Source organism: Carassius gibelio, chromosome A2 (assembly GCF_023724105.1).
Source record: "Carassius gibelio isolate Cgi1373 ecotype wild population from Czech Republic chromosome A2, carGib1.2-hapl.c, whole genome shotgun sequence".
Classification (NCBI taxonomy): Eukaryota; Metazoa; Chordata; class Actinopteri; order Cypriniformes; family Cyprinidae; genus Carassius; species Carassius gibelio.
Window position 1 is genome coordinate 22,199,927 of NC_068372.1, and position 16,825 is coordinate 22,216,751.

The window sequence follows — 16,825 nt, forward strand, 5'->3', positions numbered from 1 at the left end:
CTGACTTAGAAATAGATGTAATTTAGGGGTTATTGTCTTAGTGTTGAGTGTGTTTGTGTGACTGTGGGCTGCAGAGCACAGTAGTACACAGCAGAGTCAGACACACGCAGATTCTTGATTGTCAGAGGAACTGATTTTGAAGATGTTTTGAGATCTGCATTAAATCTGTCTTTGAACTCCTCATCATTGCTGCTAGATCCAGAACTTCTGATCAGCATGTATTTTGGGGAACCATTTGTCTTCTGTTGGTACCAGAGCAGATTTGGATATTGAGTGCTGGTTGCTTTGTAAGTGCAGTCAAGAGTCGCTGTTCCATCTTCATGAACTGTCATAACTGGTTTGGACTGCATTACATTGTCCTGTGCTGTGCATCCTGTTCAATCAAACATAAATTATTGTACAAGGTAAACTTATGCTTTAGAAAAAATTAAGTCAAAATACATACCTAAGATAAATGCTGTCATAAAAAATATACTATAGCACAGTTTCATCATTGCAGTGTTAAATATATGCAAAATAAACGAGATATTCACAAGAGCTTACATCTATGTCTTGTTTCTGCTTTCATCACTTAGGCTAGTACAAATGCTAAATACAAAACCTGGGAGGAGTCATTTACATATAGACTATGCTTATTGGCTCGCAAGGTATACACAAGGTATATTATTTATATCATATTATTTATATGTTATTTTCTTGAATAAATCTCATATTGTTTTTTAACAGTACTATCACTTTTGGATTTATTTTAAAGGCAAACATAACTGGATTTAAAGGTAACCATATCTCATTGTATTCCATAAATGAGTAAAGGAGCTGTCTAATCCAATCTTTCTCCTCATTTTCTAATTCAACCCTAATTTAACTTTTTTTATTATCGAATAGTGTGGTGCCATGTCTGCATTTACATCAATGGTGTTGCAATCCGTCATCTCTAGTGTTTCTGCATGAGGACTGAATGTGATTTGGTCACAGTGGGTTTCAGAGCATGCTGAGGATGACTTATATTTCTTCTCAAACTCTTTAGATAATCCATAATACAGCTGTTTCACCATGTCTATTTTTCATGTGCAGTATTCATGTCATTCAGAGAAAATGCTAAATAAAATCAATAGCCTACCGGTTATGCCATTTGTTTTATTTCACGTGATAAAGTGGCTCAGCCTGTCACTTTAATACCTAAGAAGACACTGCCACCTTGTGTTCTGAATATACTGTGTAACATACGTTGTCTTGTCCCTTACTTTTTAAACATTAGCAAAAAAAGTCATAAGGTTGCAGTTGATATTTAGAAACCTAAAACTATATAATACCCATCGAAATTCTTGTATTATCTAGTTCTTTCACAGAGAGCGAAGTCGTGAACTGCAACTCCACTGCAGTAGATGGCGATAAAGAGCAACTTTTTACTTGATGTACTACAGATGAAGATGTAAAGCTGCAATATATGATATATAAATCAAGTGGATAGTCTTGTGTGTTTACTTAATAGTAGTTTGGTTGATCGTTTTCATATAAAAATCGAATAACCTACAAAGCGACTTCAGAGAGATAATTTCAGCGCGCGCTGAATAAACCACCGTACACGCCTGCCGAAAACAAAGTAGCCTACTAACAAGAATGGCGAAGGGAGTTTATTTAGAGCATTATTTAGACAGTAAGTATTTTAAACGGTATTTTTGACAATCGTGTTGCCATATTTTAATAACTGCCAAGTTGTATGAAATGTGATGAATTCCTCTCGCAGTTCACTTGTGCGTTTAGGAGTCGTTTTGTTTCAAAAATCGTCTAATGTTTTACTTTACGATAAAATGCTGAACTGTAACGTTACATGACCGAGTGCCTGAATAATGTTTTGTATCTTATACCACCGCAGGTCAGTGTGTAAAGTTAACTTCCTGTAGCATACATGCGTCTTATTTTTCCCTGCCATGTAGGCCTAAATACAGTTTACACGATCTTTTATTATAATCATTCACTCCAGGCATCGAGGGACTTCCCTGCGAGTTGCAGAGAAACTTCTCATTAATGGAGGATTTAGATAATAGAACTGAAGGTATGAATCCTTGGATCAGTATCACTTTGTATTAGAGGCCACTTAACTTTTAAATTGTGATTAATTAACAATTACTTTCTTATTGTTGTTCACAGAGAAAAAAACTGAGATAAGTGATTTAGCTTCTGAGTATGTTGCAAAAGTTAGAAATTTGGCATCCGAGGAGCGTGCCCAGCATTTAAAGAAGATTGAGAATGCCTACAGCAAATGCAAAGAGTACAGCGATGACAAAATTCAGCTTGCAATGCAGATTTATGAAATGGTGAGATGCAAAGTCCTTGGTTTTATTTATTTATTTGCGTGTGTCATTTGATGCATCAAGAAAAAAACAAGTCTCCTGGCATTTCCAGGTGGATAAACACATCCGGCGGTTGGATGCTGATCTTGCACGCTTTGAGAATGATCTGCAGGAGAAACTGGACATGGGAAGCATGGATAGCTCAGATGAGAAGCAGTTGCGAAGTTAGTCTTATTGTTCAGAACATATCTTCATGTACGTATCATTAAAGTTAATACGGTGATGTAATATAGGGTGAGACTAAACCGACCCATTTGTTGTTTCAGAGGATAAGAATATAAAAGACAAGAGGGGATCACTTGGAAGAGACAAGAAAGGATCAGATCAAGACTCACCCAAGCAGAAAAAGCAGAAAACTGGGTAACTGTCATATTAAAAGGACACATTTGATTGATGCCAGTATATATTATTTTAAGCCTTTGTATTCAGATACTTTGTGTGTGTGTGTCTTGTCTCTCAAACACTAGTGCCAACATAAGTGAATCTCTGCTCGCAATGCACCCATCAGATGTCCTGGATATGCCAGTGGACCCTAATGAACCCACATACTGTTTGTGTAGTCAAGTATCATATGGAGAAATGATTGGATGTGACAATTCTGATGTGAGTAAAAGTATATATACATGTATGTTATTTTTAAGCCATTGTTTGAGGAAACGGTTGTCACGCACAGAAACAAGTACTATTTTACATGATGATAAAATAAATAAATAAAAGAGACTAATGGATTTAATTTATGTTTTATAATATCTACAACACTGCCAGTCCAGTTGGAATAGGCGTTTATTTTTGTAAATAGAGAAAAGTAATCTAGTTGATATTTAAAAGAATGAAAAAGGTTTCTTCTCTTTTAACAGTGTCCAGTAGAATGGTTTCACTTTGCTTGTGTCGGCCTAACAACCAAACCAAAGGGAAAATGGTGAGCCAAATACCTTTACTTCGTATTCATTTCATTTGCATATTCCATGTACTTAATATCATATTTTTTGTGTTCTCTGTTTGTAGGTACTGCCCACGATGCACCCAAGATATGAGGAAAAAATAGTCTACTTCTACAATGCATCCTGAATCAAATCTCCAGTTTTTACAACCTTTTCAAGTGGAAATCAATTAACCTTTTATAAAAGTGCCTTTGCTATGTAGACGATCATGATTGTAACAACCGGGAAGAATATTAAATGAATTTTCCAGTTGGTGCCAGCAGAGGGCTTGGATCTCTATTCATTTTGCTGTAGAATAAAGTTTATTTATGTTGATGACTTTTATGCCTTGTCTAAATAGCTTGATCTTGTATCTTACTATATATAATATGTAAATATTTTTTTATTTTTTTTATACAATTTTATGTTAATCTAAACCCTTCGCTCTCATAAGACTTAACTGTAACAGTTACGTGGGCATACCAGTGAATCGTATAATGAAATAATTTGACAAAGTTAGAATCCGATCAGTATAGGGAAATGTAGTTCTTTGAGTACTCCACCTACCGCGGTGCAATAGAAATGGAGACTACATTTCCCGTCATGCAACGCCCGTCAGGACTCATGGACGGAACCCATTTGCAAACAGCAGTTTGAGGTTGCAGGAAACTTCTGATCACAGTTAGTTTTTTTTTTTTTCGCGCATTTTAATAATATTTAATTAAGATTTTTATAATAATAGGTTAATAAAAACCTGATCAACCTAAAAAGCTACGTTTAGTGAAGTCCAAACACTGGGCTGGGTCGACAGTTCCGCTTCCCCTCCGCCATAGCAGACAGATCCCGGGAACAAGAAGAAGTTAACGCCAAAAAACAAAAAGGTACGTCGGCACGGCATCCCAAATCATAATCTCCAGGGAGATAGTAGCATTATACTTGCAACAGAATCTGTTTATGTGGGTGAAAAAGGCGGAGCTTAAACTTTGAAAAGGTTTGCGTGAGTTCTGGTGAGTTGAAAAAGCAAAACTGGTCTGATCTTGACATCTGCTCGGCCAGCAGTGCGCAGACCACTTGATATTCAAAAAGGATGGTGTGTATTTATGATTTATCATCAAGCTTTAGATTTTATAATTACTTTGTATTAATAATGCAGTGCTGTTTGTTTGTTTTTCTATTAGAAAGTAACGTTACTCTGGGTTGTTTTTTTTTCTTCCAAAAAAGTATGAATTAACACGAGTAACGTTAGATAGTCGACAAAAACAAGGCGAACTAAACCTTAGTTTCCATTAAGCTTTAACATTTTTACATCAACAATTGATTTATATTAATGTTTGTTAAGGGGGCTTGTGTGAGGGGTAAAAAAAAATCAAACTGTAAATCAAAGTCCTATCTTTTAAGCCTTTCTTTCATGTTCTGCTTGAAAGTTTTTTCATGTTACGATTATGTTTCTTTTCTTCATGGAAAACAAAGTAGATGTTTGGCATAAATCGCAATTTAAGTCACCTTTCACCATCATTGTATGAAAAATATGCAGTTAATAAATGGTGACTGAGTCTTGAGCCCTCATAGAATTCTGTCTAACATCTCATTTTGTGTTCCACAGAAGAAATGAAGTCATGAGGGTGAGTAAATTACACATTTTTAATTTCTCTAACAATAAGCAAGAATTGTGTGGTTAGAAAGCTTGCTGCTGCTTGTCTGGAACAGCACATGCCTTCATTCTCTAATAGCTCTGAAGGAGGACGACAGCTAGGTTCAGTTCAGGAAGTCTTGCTCAGTATTTCCTTATATAGAAACTGCAAATACAAAAGGCCCCTGGTCTGTCTTCCTGTAAACAGTTCCTCTACACAACCACACATCTGTATAAGAGGCGTGCTCCGATATCTTTGTTTTGGTCCAGTTGGTCAGATTAAGTGCAAGTGTGTGTGACCCGTAGTGGTCGTGGCTGGTAGGATCAGGAAATGCTTCTGTTATCCGTCCACCAATCAGAAATGGAGGGGATATGAGTAATAGGAAGTGGTGGCACTCTGCTGATGAATTTTTTTTTTTTTTTTTTCTTCCCTGTCTCTCTAGTGGTAACATGAAGATAGTAATCAGAACTGTCAGAAGTAACATAGTTGGAATTTTTTACCAAAAATGTTTGAAATATTTTGGTGATGGAAATTGTATCTCTAGCGGGCAAGGCCAAAATACCAAACATAACAAAATTAGCTTCTATAACACAACTAACTAAACTACAAAGAAACATAAAAATTAAACAGATTAAACTAACTCCCTAAACTAACATGAATAGGAGAAATTAAGTAATGAAAAATAAAATGGCACCCACCTTCCTACTAAACCCAAAACAAAAGACGTGAATTAAAACTCTATTTATTATGGGCAACTGAAGTTAACACTACGGCCTCAGTCATAGATGTAATCGGTGAGACAAAAGACAGAAGCTCTGCTTCAACAGTCTCAACACAATTGAGAGAAAGATACACCATATCGCCAAACTAAAGCCCCTATATACTTCAAAAAATATTGAAGAACGAACTTATATGATGTAATCTCGATACAAAATCAGGCAGTACGAATCCTCAGCCACTGCCACCAACTACTGGTCTGAGGGTAGCTGTAGTTTAAATGATCTCACTCCTTTCCCATCACCAATCACAACTGAGCTAAGTGGGGATACTGGTTCTGTGGGGAGAGAGAGAAAGCGATAGAAAACAAGGCACAGAATTCACAAAGCAATGAAATCTATGGCTCTGGTCTGGACAGTGCATCATGTCTGTTGGTTGAATGCTGAGTAGTGAATACTGATGTTCTTGCATTTATACTGAGAAGGACCCACATTGCATGCATAGTCAGTGGCACCTTATGTTTACTTTTGAGCCGCCAGTCTGTAAGTGTGGAGAACAAATATATTCTGGTTAGTTTAGGCCTGGCGCGGCTCATATTAAAGAGGCTCAGGGTAGCAGATGGGAATGTCCACAGTCCCGCTTCCCATGAGCTTTCTCTGGCATTTTCATCTCACTTCCTCCGTTTGTACACACAAACTGAGAGGACAGCTTTCAGCCTTTGGCTGAAGTCCCACTTACTTTTTATGCGTGACTTAAATGGAAAAGCGTATCTTTATGATTTTATTGTAGAAAATACTGTAATTTGTAATAAGTGGGATATTCTGTGATATTATTTATGCATTTGGCAGATGTTTTTATGTAATGGAACTTATGTTGAATTCAGGGTTTGCATTTTTATCGGTTCACATGCTCCCTGGAAATCAAATCCATGACTTTGGTCTTACTAGTCACATGCTCTTGTTTTGGTCTTGAATTCATGTCTTGAATTAGTGTATTGCTGTTTGCTGAAAATGCATAAATCAAAAGTAAAAGTAAACCTTTGGTGTCACATGGTATCTTGTCACAGAAGTGGGGAAAATGAAAAGCCAGTAGTTGTTGTCAAGCATAGATCATGGCATGCTTGACTTGATTTATAGTGCATCTTTTTTTGTGCACTTTTTCATTTAGGTCTGTATGAGCATTTCTTTGAGACTTTTTTTATATATATATTGAAAATAGATCATCTTCTAAAGCAGGGTTCCTCACAACTGGTCTTGGAGGGCTGCTGCCCTGCAGAGTTTAACTCAAACCTTGATCAAAGTCACCTACCTGTGAATTTCTAGTGATCCTGCAGACCTTGATTAACTTGCTCACGTGGGTTTGAGTTGGAGTTAAAATCTGCAGGCCACTGGTTTGAGGTACCCAGTTTTAACTCCTTGCATAACCAGCAAAGTTTAAGAACAGTGGATGACTGATAGATGGATATGTCTTCAGCAGGGCTCTAGAAATTACAACTGAAATGAGCACAGACCTTTGAATTTGTGGAAAACTTTGTATGCATCAATTTTGTCCTGTGACTCATTGGTTAAGTACATCTTCAGAGTGCATGCCAGTAGTTCTTGCATGCAACAGTGAATTCAGCACAGGCCTTGATGTCTGATAAACAGAAAAAGATTCTTGAACCATTTTAAAACTAATCTCAGTCATTTCTGAACAACGCTTGCTCTTAATAAAATTATTCTGTAATTTATCAACAAATAAGACATTTGGCTAACTTGATTCCTAAATTATGTTTGAATTTTTTTATTTTTTTGAGTCCTGGATCACATTATGCATGGCTTCACAGAAAAAGTTGTGGAATTAGTAGCTTGGGGCGTAAGATTCATGATAGCGCTAGACTTATAGTATAGTTTCTGAAGTGGAAACCTGAAACACTGGCTCTGAATGGGAAAAGAATCATAAAATGGACCGTGCAGAAGTTTGTTTGAGCCTGTAAAGAGCACTGTGTGCTGGAGAGAGCCACACCTCTCCAAAAACGTCATTACAGGGCAACAAGTTGAGACTTGAGGATCCCAAATAACATTCCTTAAGGTAGAATTGAAAATTATTACTGAAATCGGCAATGATCTTGCAGTCTGTGTAGTGTTTTTCAATACCGAATGAAGCCATGCTTCAAACAAGAGATTTTTCTTTTCACATCCTTTTTTGATAGTTTTGTGGGGGTGAACATGCTCATAAGGCACCTCCCATAATTCTGATTCATTCCTAGTAGTGTGATTGTTGTGTAACGGTGTTAGTTCCTCAGAGCGAGAGAATCAGTGATGTGTAAAGGTATGTCCAGTCTAATGTCTCCTCTGCTGTAGGGCCTTATATCAAGCCTGGTAATATCACTAAAGCAGTGTGCAGCACAAAGGCATGACTGCACTCGCAGCATTTCATCCTGCTGTGGAATGAAGCATGCCTGCTTCAACACGCCTCTATCTCAGCTCTCTTCAGTGGAAGCACAGGGAGAAAGAGGCTGTGGACACACCATAGCAAAGACCCTCAATGTCCCAGGAGTGTGCCAGATCTGGGCCAGGGACGTCAATTGGACCTTTCCATCAGGGTTCTTCAGGGTGAGATGGCCTTACTGGTGGTACTGGCATCTGATTGCATGCTTTTTCATTGATTTCTTTAGAGTTGACTATGCGCCTTTAAACAAGCTGATGACGAAGCGGCTGGAAAAAGCAGTTTAAACTGCGCTTCAAAATAAATTAATTGAATTCAATTCGATATTATCCTTTGACTACTTGATAAAAGATACAACTATTTTTTTTGTTGTTGTTGTTAGATTCCATGTGATAAGTATATACGTTTTATTTATATTTCTAACCAGACTAGCTTCTGAGAATGTTATTTCAGTAACTGCACTGATCTTTATTCTGCCAATGTTTCTTCTCTATAGGGAAACAGGAACTGGCTCACGAGTGTTATCATGCAAGTCTTGTGCAATAGTTAGTCTTTTGTTGATTGTGTCTCAATTCTTCAGAAATATCTTTGTTAAAGCTCAGGTAACACATGCTTTTTATGCCTTCATGATGAAAACACTTCTTCAGGATTTATTTAGGTCTATGCAATAGAAGTTCAGTCATGTAGAGAAATGTACCATACAACTAAACTTTTAATACTGCATCACAATTAGTCATTTTTATTTCATTGAGTTTGCTCAGCTCGACTATTGATTCTGAAGAAACTAGAAAGTGTGTAATCTATGATTCCGTGAAGTCATTACATTTTAGTTTTTTTTTTTTTTTTTCAGATTTATTAAACCTTACTCTTTTAATCTGTGCAGTTGTAATCAAGCAGGTACCTATGGCCTTTGTTGATTGAATACAATGCACAGTTGAACTGAGCTGTCAAACAGGAAGACACTGTGGTCATGTTGAGGTTGAATTGCATATGATTTGCTGAATTAACCTCACTAAGGTGAGACAGGATTTTCCCTTATTTGGACATGTTGATGACAGGGGCGGAGAGGATGCACACAGCGTGTGATGGCACTGATTTCTAACCAGACTTGACAGACTGTTGGAAAAAAAAACCTTTGTACAATCTGAGGTCATATGCAGCTGATGGAGATTTCTATTAATAAATATCTCTTACTAGTAGAAATTTAAAAGGAGAAAGACTCAGGGCACATTGTTAAATTCACATCTGTTCCCAAATCAAATAAAAAAAAAAGATAAAAGAATGTTAAAGCATTATAAATGTACTTCCAACAAGCAATCAATAAGTAAATTTTAGCCTTTTAAATAACATTTCGGAAACTGAACTAAATATGCTGTCGAGGGCCTTGTGTTAACAGGTAATAAACCAAGTTTCTTCAGCAATTTCTTCTGCCTCTCAATATTTCTGCTACACTACTTCAGCTAAACTTAGATGTTGTTATTCTGTCATCACTGCTGACATGTTTACCTGTTCGCTCTGTGCATTCATAACACATTGAAGAATCATTTGGCCCTTTAAAACTATCTCGGCCAAAATGGGAAAAAAAGAACTGAAAAGTATACATTTTTCCTTGTGCCCTGTATTTTTATGTTGAGTTTCTTAAATGTTTTAGGAGATATGTTCATGCTGTCTATGTAGAGTGCAACAAATCAGTTACTTTTAAATTAAATTTTTATTAAGATTCTATTTTTGTTAACTAAGCCACTAGACAGCAAGGGTAGCAAAGCTCACTAGGTTTAGGTGTGCTTATGTCACCCAGCCATCCTTAGCAAGGCATTTTATTGTGCAGACTTGCATTCTGACCTGAAAACCTCAACACTTTCAGTTGAATTGATGATCTGCTAGAGCTGCTACTCTCAGAGGATAGCAATGCTAGGCTAACTGACAGCTCTCTGTTACAGACGAATGGCAGTGGCAGTGCATACTCCAAAAAGTTTCAGTTGCTTTCACATAGGGGTGGACACTGTTGGCAGCTAGCAGAACATGAGACAGTCTCTCTATGTCCATGCTGCTAACTTGTTGACTGGCTGCTTTTGTAGCACAGTAGCAGCTGTTGGCTAGGGGTTAGTTAGCTTTGCACTGTCTTAGCAGACTCTTGGTGTGGCTGTTGTGGTAGTGTGAAAGCTCTCATAAAAGGTCTGTACAATACAATTCTGAAATTGTTCCTCTGAGATTTTACTGATATAGTCACATTGTTTTCTGGGCATTTAAAGCAGCACATTAATGAATGAACAACCTTGGCTGGTTTGTTTATTTAGCTTTTATTTTGCCAGTGATGAATCTTATAGTCCCTGTTAAAGTCTTCTGCCAAAATGGCCTGTTATATGTCATTCTCTTCATTTGTTGTATCCTAATTGTCTTTTTAGTGCAGCCAATCATTTATCAGCTAAGATGCGTGTTTCTCTGCTGCCCTCTTCAGGTTGATCTCTGAAACCCTATTACCCCTCTGAGTGTGTTTCCCTGTCATGTCTGAGAACGGAGAGCTGGAGGACAAACCCCCTGCCCCCCCAGTCAGAATGAGCAGCAACTTTAGCATCGGCATCAAGGACAGTATGTCAACAAACCCCAGTTCTAAACCCCTGCCCTCCGTCCCAGAGGAGAAGAGGGACAAGCCGCGCAACAAGATCATATCCATATTCTCAGCAGAGAAAGGTAAGACCAGAAGACCCAGGTTATTCAGGCTCAGCTAATTTGTTGAATGTATTTTATGTGATTGATTAATTTAAGTATTGACTTAAATATTTTCTATGATAATCAATGCCACAAATGGCGACGACAATAAGGCTCAACTTGTATTGAACTCAACATTTTCCTTTAATTGACCTTATGGTACTCTATAATTGATCACATTTTGGACACAGAGGCTCATCTCAGACTTGGGATCATTGATTGTAAATTGATCCACTGGAATCTGTCATTTTCCCAGTGACCAGAAGCATGTAACCACAACCATTCTTTCTGTTGAAGGAAGAAAAAAAGACAAGGATAAGGAGCGTCCAGAGATTTCAAGCCCTTCAGACTTTGAGCACACCATACATGTGGGCTTCGATTCTGTCACGGGGGAGTTCACTGTGAGTGAGACATACTTACCGCATTCCTTTTGTTGCAGTTTCCCCATGCTGTCCCGATCTGTCCTAATCCATCAAATGCTGGAAAGAATTGCCAATTAAATTGCCTAGATTGAATTCTATGTCCATTTGTCTCCTGTCTGTCATAGTGCACTGATTTAATTTGCTGAGCTCTTTCTCATTTTTGTCTCTCAGGGCATGCCAGAGCAGTGGGCTCGGCTGCTGCAGACCTCCAACATCACGAAATCTGAGCAGAAGAAAAACCCTCAGGCTGTCCTGGATGTGCTCAAATTCTACGATTCCACCGGCAACAGCAGGCAGAAATACCTCAGCTTTACAGGTAAATGAACACACAAACATACCACCGGTCTAACTCTATTTGTATTTATCCTCTAATGTCTGTTCATTCTCTTGATTTCAGATAAAGATGCACCACCAGCAAAAAAAGGCTCTGAGCAATCACCAGTCAAGGATGATGATGATGACGATGATGAAGCCCCACCTCCTGTTGTAGCACCACGTCCTCAACATACCATATCTGTGAGGGAACATTTCTTGTCGTATTTGTCATATTAAAAAGGCATTATTACTTTTTTTACTTTATACTTTATGGTTCTTGAGGGAATGCCTTATTGTTGGTGTCTTTGTTGTCTGGATAGGTATACACTCGCTCTGTCATCGATCCCATTCCGGCACCTGCTGCCATTTCAGAGACAGATGGATGTAAAGCTGGAGATAAACAGAAGGGCAAGGCCAAGGGCAAGATGACAGATGAGGAGATTATGGAAAAACTTAGTATGTCTTTGGTGATTACTAAACATTAGAGATGCTCACTTTAACAATAATGTTATTATATGCACTGCAGCATGATTTTATATGACAGAATTCTAACCGTGTTGTTGTGATTGATCTCAGGAACTATTGTCAGTATTGGAGACCCCAAGAAAAAATACACAAGATATGAAAAAATTGGACAAGGGTAAATATATTCAATGATTTGTAACTGGTTTGGAAGTTTTACTTTCAATATGTCCGTCTGTATCACAGAACCAGTTAACCAGTAGCTGAATTTATAAACTGAACTGTAATCTTAGGTTGCTTCAATTGAATGTTGTCTCTTTACAGTGCGTCTGGTACGGTGTACACAGCCATTGACGTTGCTACTGGCCAAGAGGTATTTTCTCTATTCAATTCTTAATTTTCTCTATTCAAATTTGAATCCGTCAAATTCCAGAGAAAAGTCCTTAAATAAAACTACAATTGAATTTACATATGGGTTGAAGAAGGGCACGCAAAATTTCTAAATCCCTGGTAGCTCTTCAGGCAGAGATTCTTCAGGTTTAGGTAACCCAAAATGAATTTAACAAGTCTGAATAAAAAAGACAGGTTGAACCTTACTGTGGACAAATCTGCATGACCAGCAAAAACTAGTAGCATATAGGGATGGAACGATTTTCTGAACTTACGATGCAATAGAATTTACGATACATAATACACTACCATTTTCTTACAATTTATTTATATATTTATTTATTTATTACCAAATTATATTAAAGACATATTATAGATAAAACGTCAAATGCTGCATTTTTCTTTGTGGAATTGAGATGTTAAAAAATAAAAAATAAATTGAAGTTTTAAAACTAAGTTTAAACATTAGATCCAGAGAAATGTCCGCTATATTAAATAGTTTGTGCAGAGACCCTTTGCAAGACATGGAGGTGCCAGCACGATAACTTAGATATTTTAAATACGCCGTCATTTTTGTTCATAAATGTAAGGGTAATAATTTGTTACTGCAAAGGGTCTACTTTTATTTGTGTGCGCTCACAATATCAACAAAACGTTGTGCTTTTATAAAATAAAGAAAACAAACATGATGCGCTTTCTGCCATCTCATCTTTAACAAGTATCCTTGTGTTTACTAGAATACTTGCAGAGACAATTATTTTGTGATCATTTTGTGTGTATGTGTTCATTCAGAAGCAAGGATATGTATACAATTCTGTGTACGGGCATTGTCTGAAATGTGGATCTCTGTGTGCGCTTTGAAACCAAGCAGAAACCACCGTGCTAGCTCTGAGTGCACGCAAATGTTTTGAAACGCTTGTATGTTTAAATTGGCAAGACTTGGAAAAAGTGCAAACAATCAACCACAATCCATTTCACCCTTACAATCGAGTGAACAACTCGAATCAAGTTAGGAGTTTTATATTGCTATTCAAGATAAAAAAAAACACAATAGCCCCGGAACGTTGGGCTAGCGATTTTGCGAGTTCCAGGTGAGGACAATTGCTTAATGTACACTTCTGTTCACGCATTAAATAAAAAATTGATAGTAAAGACATTCATAATGTTGCTATTTCAAATATATGTTGTTTTGAAATAAACACATCAGCAAATTAGAATAGTGTGTGAAGTGTCATGTGACATTTTAAAATATATTAAAACTAAATTTTAAATTGTAATAATATTTCATAATATTACTGTTATTATTGTATTTTTGATCAAATAAATTCAGCCTCTGTGAGCATTAGAGACTTTTTTTTTCTTATACAGCCCCCAAACTTTTGAATGGTAGTGTATTTAATATAATAAATCATACTTCATTAAATGGACCACCATAATTTATTTGTTTGAGTTTCTTTTTGGCTTTTCTCAGTTTTTTGACACAGGCCAAGCTAACTGCCAGTGATGTGTTTCCATAGGTTGCCATCAAGCAGATTAACCTACAGAAGCAGCCCAAGAAGGAGCTGATCATCAATGAGATCCTGGTGATGAAGGAGATGAAGAACCCAAACATTGTCAACTTCTTAGACAGGTAGTTACATTCCTTAAAGCTATTTAAACATGGCTGAAGTGCTGTTATTTTGTGCATTATGTCCCATAATATGTTTCCAGCCATCTACTGTAACATCTACCTTCTGTTTTGTGTGTGTGTGTGTGTGTGTGCAGCTTCTTGGTAGGAGATGAGCTCTTTGTGGTAATGGAGTACCTTGCTGGAGGCTCTCTGACGGATGTGGTTACAGAAACCTGCATGGATGAAGCACAAATCGCTGCTGTCTGCAGAGAGGTACAGTATTTCTGGCATAGTTGTGAGCCCTGAACCGTTTTTTCCCATCACCAACTGAACATTGTGGTCTGCTTCCTCCACAGTGTTTACAAGCTCTAGAGTTCCTGCATTCAAACCAGGTCATTCATCGAGACATCAAAAGTGACAATGTTCTATTAGGAATGGATGGATCTGTCAAACTAAGTGAGTCCACAATCTCACTGCCAAGACCTGGCTTCATTATGTCAGAACAGTTTGTTTTAATAGTTTGCTCTCCTCTTTTCAGCTGATTTTGGGTTCTGTGCTCAAATCACGCCTGAGCAAAGTAAGAGAAGCACCATGGTAGGAACACCCTACTGGATGGCCCCTGAGGTGGTCACACGGAAAGCATATGGGCCCAAAGTGGACATTTGGTCCTTGGGTATCATGGCCATTGAGATGGTAGAAGGCGAACCTCCTTATCTCAATGAAAACCCTCTGAGGGTGAGCCTTTCTTGTCTGATACTTTTATTACTTTGTCACGGATTCATTTAGGAAATCTTTTTGTTATTAATGACGGTAGCTCAAGTGATCTGTTTAACTTTTAAAGAAAAGATTTATGACATTAATGCTTAATGATCATCTCCAGGCGCTGTACCTCATCGCTACTAATGGCACCCCAGAGCTGCAGAACCCGGAGAAACTGTCACCCATTTTTAGAGACTTCCTAAACCGCTGCCTCGAGATGGATGTGGAGAAGAGAGGCGGAGGAAAAGAACTCTTGCAGGTAAGGAGCAACACTAAATTCCAAAATGTCTCGACATATTATTTTTGTCAGTTTATACGTCTGTTTGAATACACCAGGGTTTCCCAAACAGGGAATTCGCAATAGGTTTGTGATGTGATGATAAGCTAAGAATTAATCCAATTGAATGTAAATTTAAAATGGATAGAAATTGGGCTGCAAAATGAATCAAAATAAAAACATAATCAATATTTGGATGAGTGCATTTGGGAGTGCGCAGTGTTTTCTTTGAGTTCACAAAGTTTACAGCATTTCACCAGTATTCATTTGAAAGAGAAGAATTTCAGAAACAAACATAGTAGTAGTAGTAGTTGAAACTTGTGGTGTAAAATCAAATATTTTTATAATGATCGAATATTAGTTTTGTTTTGTTTTTACATTGAAATACAGTTGTAATTTAAAATCGAAATATATTTCTGCCTCAATTTTTATAGTTAAAACGAATTCATTTTTAATTCATTATTAAAATGCATTGAAATGAACCTTCATCAGAGAACCGTGATTATGTGGATATGTTTTTAAATGATTTTAATATGAAATTACTTTCTCGGGGTACTTCAAGTACATAAATAAATCTAAGGGGTTTGGCTGACAAAAAGGGTTTGGGAACCCCTGGAATAGACTGTGGAGCTATTGATGATTAGGCGATTTTCTGGAAAATGTGCTAATGTCCTTCTGTCTCTTGCAGCATCCTTTCCTCAAGCTGGCGAAGCCTCTCTCCAGCCTCACTCCTCTTATACTTGCTTCCAAGGAGGCAATGAAGAGTAACCGTTAGCCAATGCCCAAATTCCTTCTCGCAACCGATTCCTGTGAAAATCTCTATCACTCCAGCAGAGTCCCCCTTCTAGTCCGTGAAGGACCTTTGCTATTCAGCCCCGAGGACCCTTTTCATCTCCACCCGGGCGACTAACTTGCACAATCACCATGTCTTGCCTCCTCACACCAAACTCTCTTTTAATGTGCCTTAAGGGGCTACAAAACCAGAGGAGCCAATGACTGTAGACCTCTCTTGTTTTCTACTGATGTTTCTCATTGTATTTGTTTAATGTAAACTGTTCAGACACCGTTGCATTGGTCAGTGTGTACCTGAACATTTCAAATTTCTCTTGTATTTTAATTCATTTTGAGTATTGTTGAACTCTGGCCTAACAAAGTACTTTTTCCCTTTTTTACCATCAAGAGAAGTATTCTAATACTTATACTGTCCCATTCTTTCTTAATGACCTGTCACCTGTGCCTACTACCTATTTGCCTTCACTTGTCTCAACAAAATGGAACAATTTTGCTGTATAAAAAAATTCAGTGAACCATTTCTGTTTTTAAATTTTTATTGCAAAACCTAAAGTTTATTAAATCGTTTTGTATATTATGTATTTTGATTAGCGTGCAGAAATGGGGGTGGGGGGACAGGAATCAGGACATTTTTACAAGTTTTGTATTTATGTGCATGTATACAGTATTTTATATTTTATGTCAGACCTTAATGCATCTCCAGAGGGTTGTAATAGAATAATTGGAATAATTTGCTATATTCTTTTTGTATGTTAAATCTAACTGGTTTTTAACACATTTCAATGAGAAACATTTTCAGACGTTCCAACTGAGTAAATACACTTCCTGTCTTTTTTCTGCTCGTTTCCCATGAGATACAAAGTTTTTAATGACGAAACCATCATAAAATCTATCCTTTGTAAATTATTATTAAAACAGACTTGCAGCAAAGATGATTGAACCTGTGATATCGACTGGTACATTTCTAGAGCTTGCATCATTCTGTCGTGACTCTTAAAATATATAGTTGTTACACTGATTACAGTACTTGATGAAATCTAA

The 16,825-nt window shown here is 37.3% G+C and overlaps 2 protein-coding genes across 2 annotated transcripts; both read left to right on the top strand.

The window, feature by feature from the left end:
* Window positions 1-1,458: 1,458 nt before the first annotated feature.
* Window positions 1,459-10,741, top strand: LOC128031242 (inhibitor of growth protein 5-like). Its single transcript, XM_052619517.1, has 9 exons — window positions 1,459-1,657; window positions 1,985-2,056; window positions 2,152-2,318; window positions 2,407-2,518; window positions 2,621-2,714; window positions 2,822-2,957; window positions 3,212-3,273; window positions 3,360-4,155; window positions 10,508-10,741. Exons 1-8 carry the CDS (start codon window positions 1,621-1,623, stop codon window positions 3,397-3,399), a joined length of 720 nt encoding a protein of 239 aa, XP_052475477.1. The 5' UTR covers window positions 1,459-1,620; the 3' UTR covers window positions 3,400-4,155; window positions 10,508-10,741.
* Window positions 10,554-16,719, top strand: LOC128031209 (serine/threonine-protein kinase PAK 2-like). The gene is made up of 13 exons (XM_052619483.1): window positions 10,554-10,740; window positions 11,056-11,159; window positions 11,352-11,496; window positions 11,578-11,696; window positions 11,816-11,951; window positions 12,072-12,135; window positions 12,282-12,330; window positions 13,865-13,977; window positions 14,112-14,229; window positions 14,313-14,412; window positions 14,495-14,691; window positions 14,837-14,974; window positions 15,681-16,719. Exons 1-13 carry the CDS (start codon window positions 10,554-10,556, stop codon window positions 15,765-15,767), a joined length of 1,557 nt encoding a protein of 518 aa, XP_052475443.1. The 3' UTR covers window positions 15,768-16,719.
* The last annotated feature ends 106 nt before the right edge of the window (window positions 16,720-16,825 follow it).

Coding starts and splice junctions, on each gene's coding strand:
- LOC128031242 (XM_052619517.1), top strand. CDS start 1,621: ATGGCGAAGGGAGTTTATTTAGAGCATTATTTAGACA. Junction 2,057..2,151: donor TTTAGATAATAGAACTGAAG/GTATGAATCCTT, acceptor TGTTGTTCACAG/AGAAAAAAACTGAGATAAGT. Junction 2,958..3,211: donor TTGGATGTGACAATTCTGAT/GTGAGTAAAAGT, acceptor CTCTTTTAACAG/TGTCCAGTAGAATGGTTTCA.
- LOC128031209 (XM_052619483.1), top strand. CDS start 10,554: ATGTCTGAGAACGGAGAGCTGGAGGACAAACCCCCTGCCCCCCCAGTC. Junction 11,697..11,815: donor GTCCTCAACATACCATATCT/GTGAGGGAACAT, acceptor TTGTCTGGATAG/GTATACACTCGCTCTGTCAT. Junction 14,692..14,836: donor TCAATGAAAACCCTCTGAGG/GTGAGCCTTTCT, acceptor GATCATCTCCAG/GCGCTGTACCTCATCGCTAC.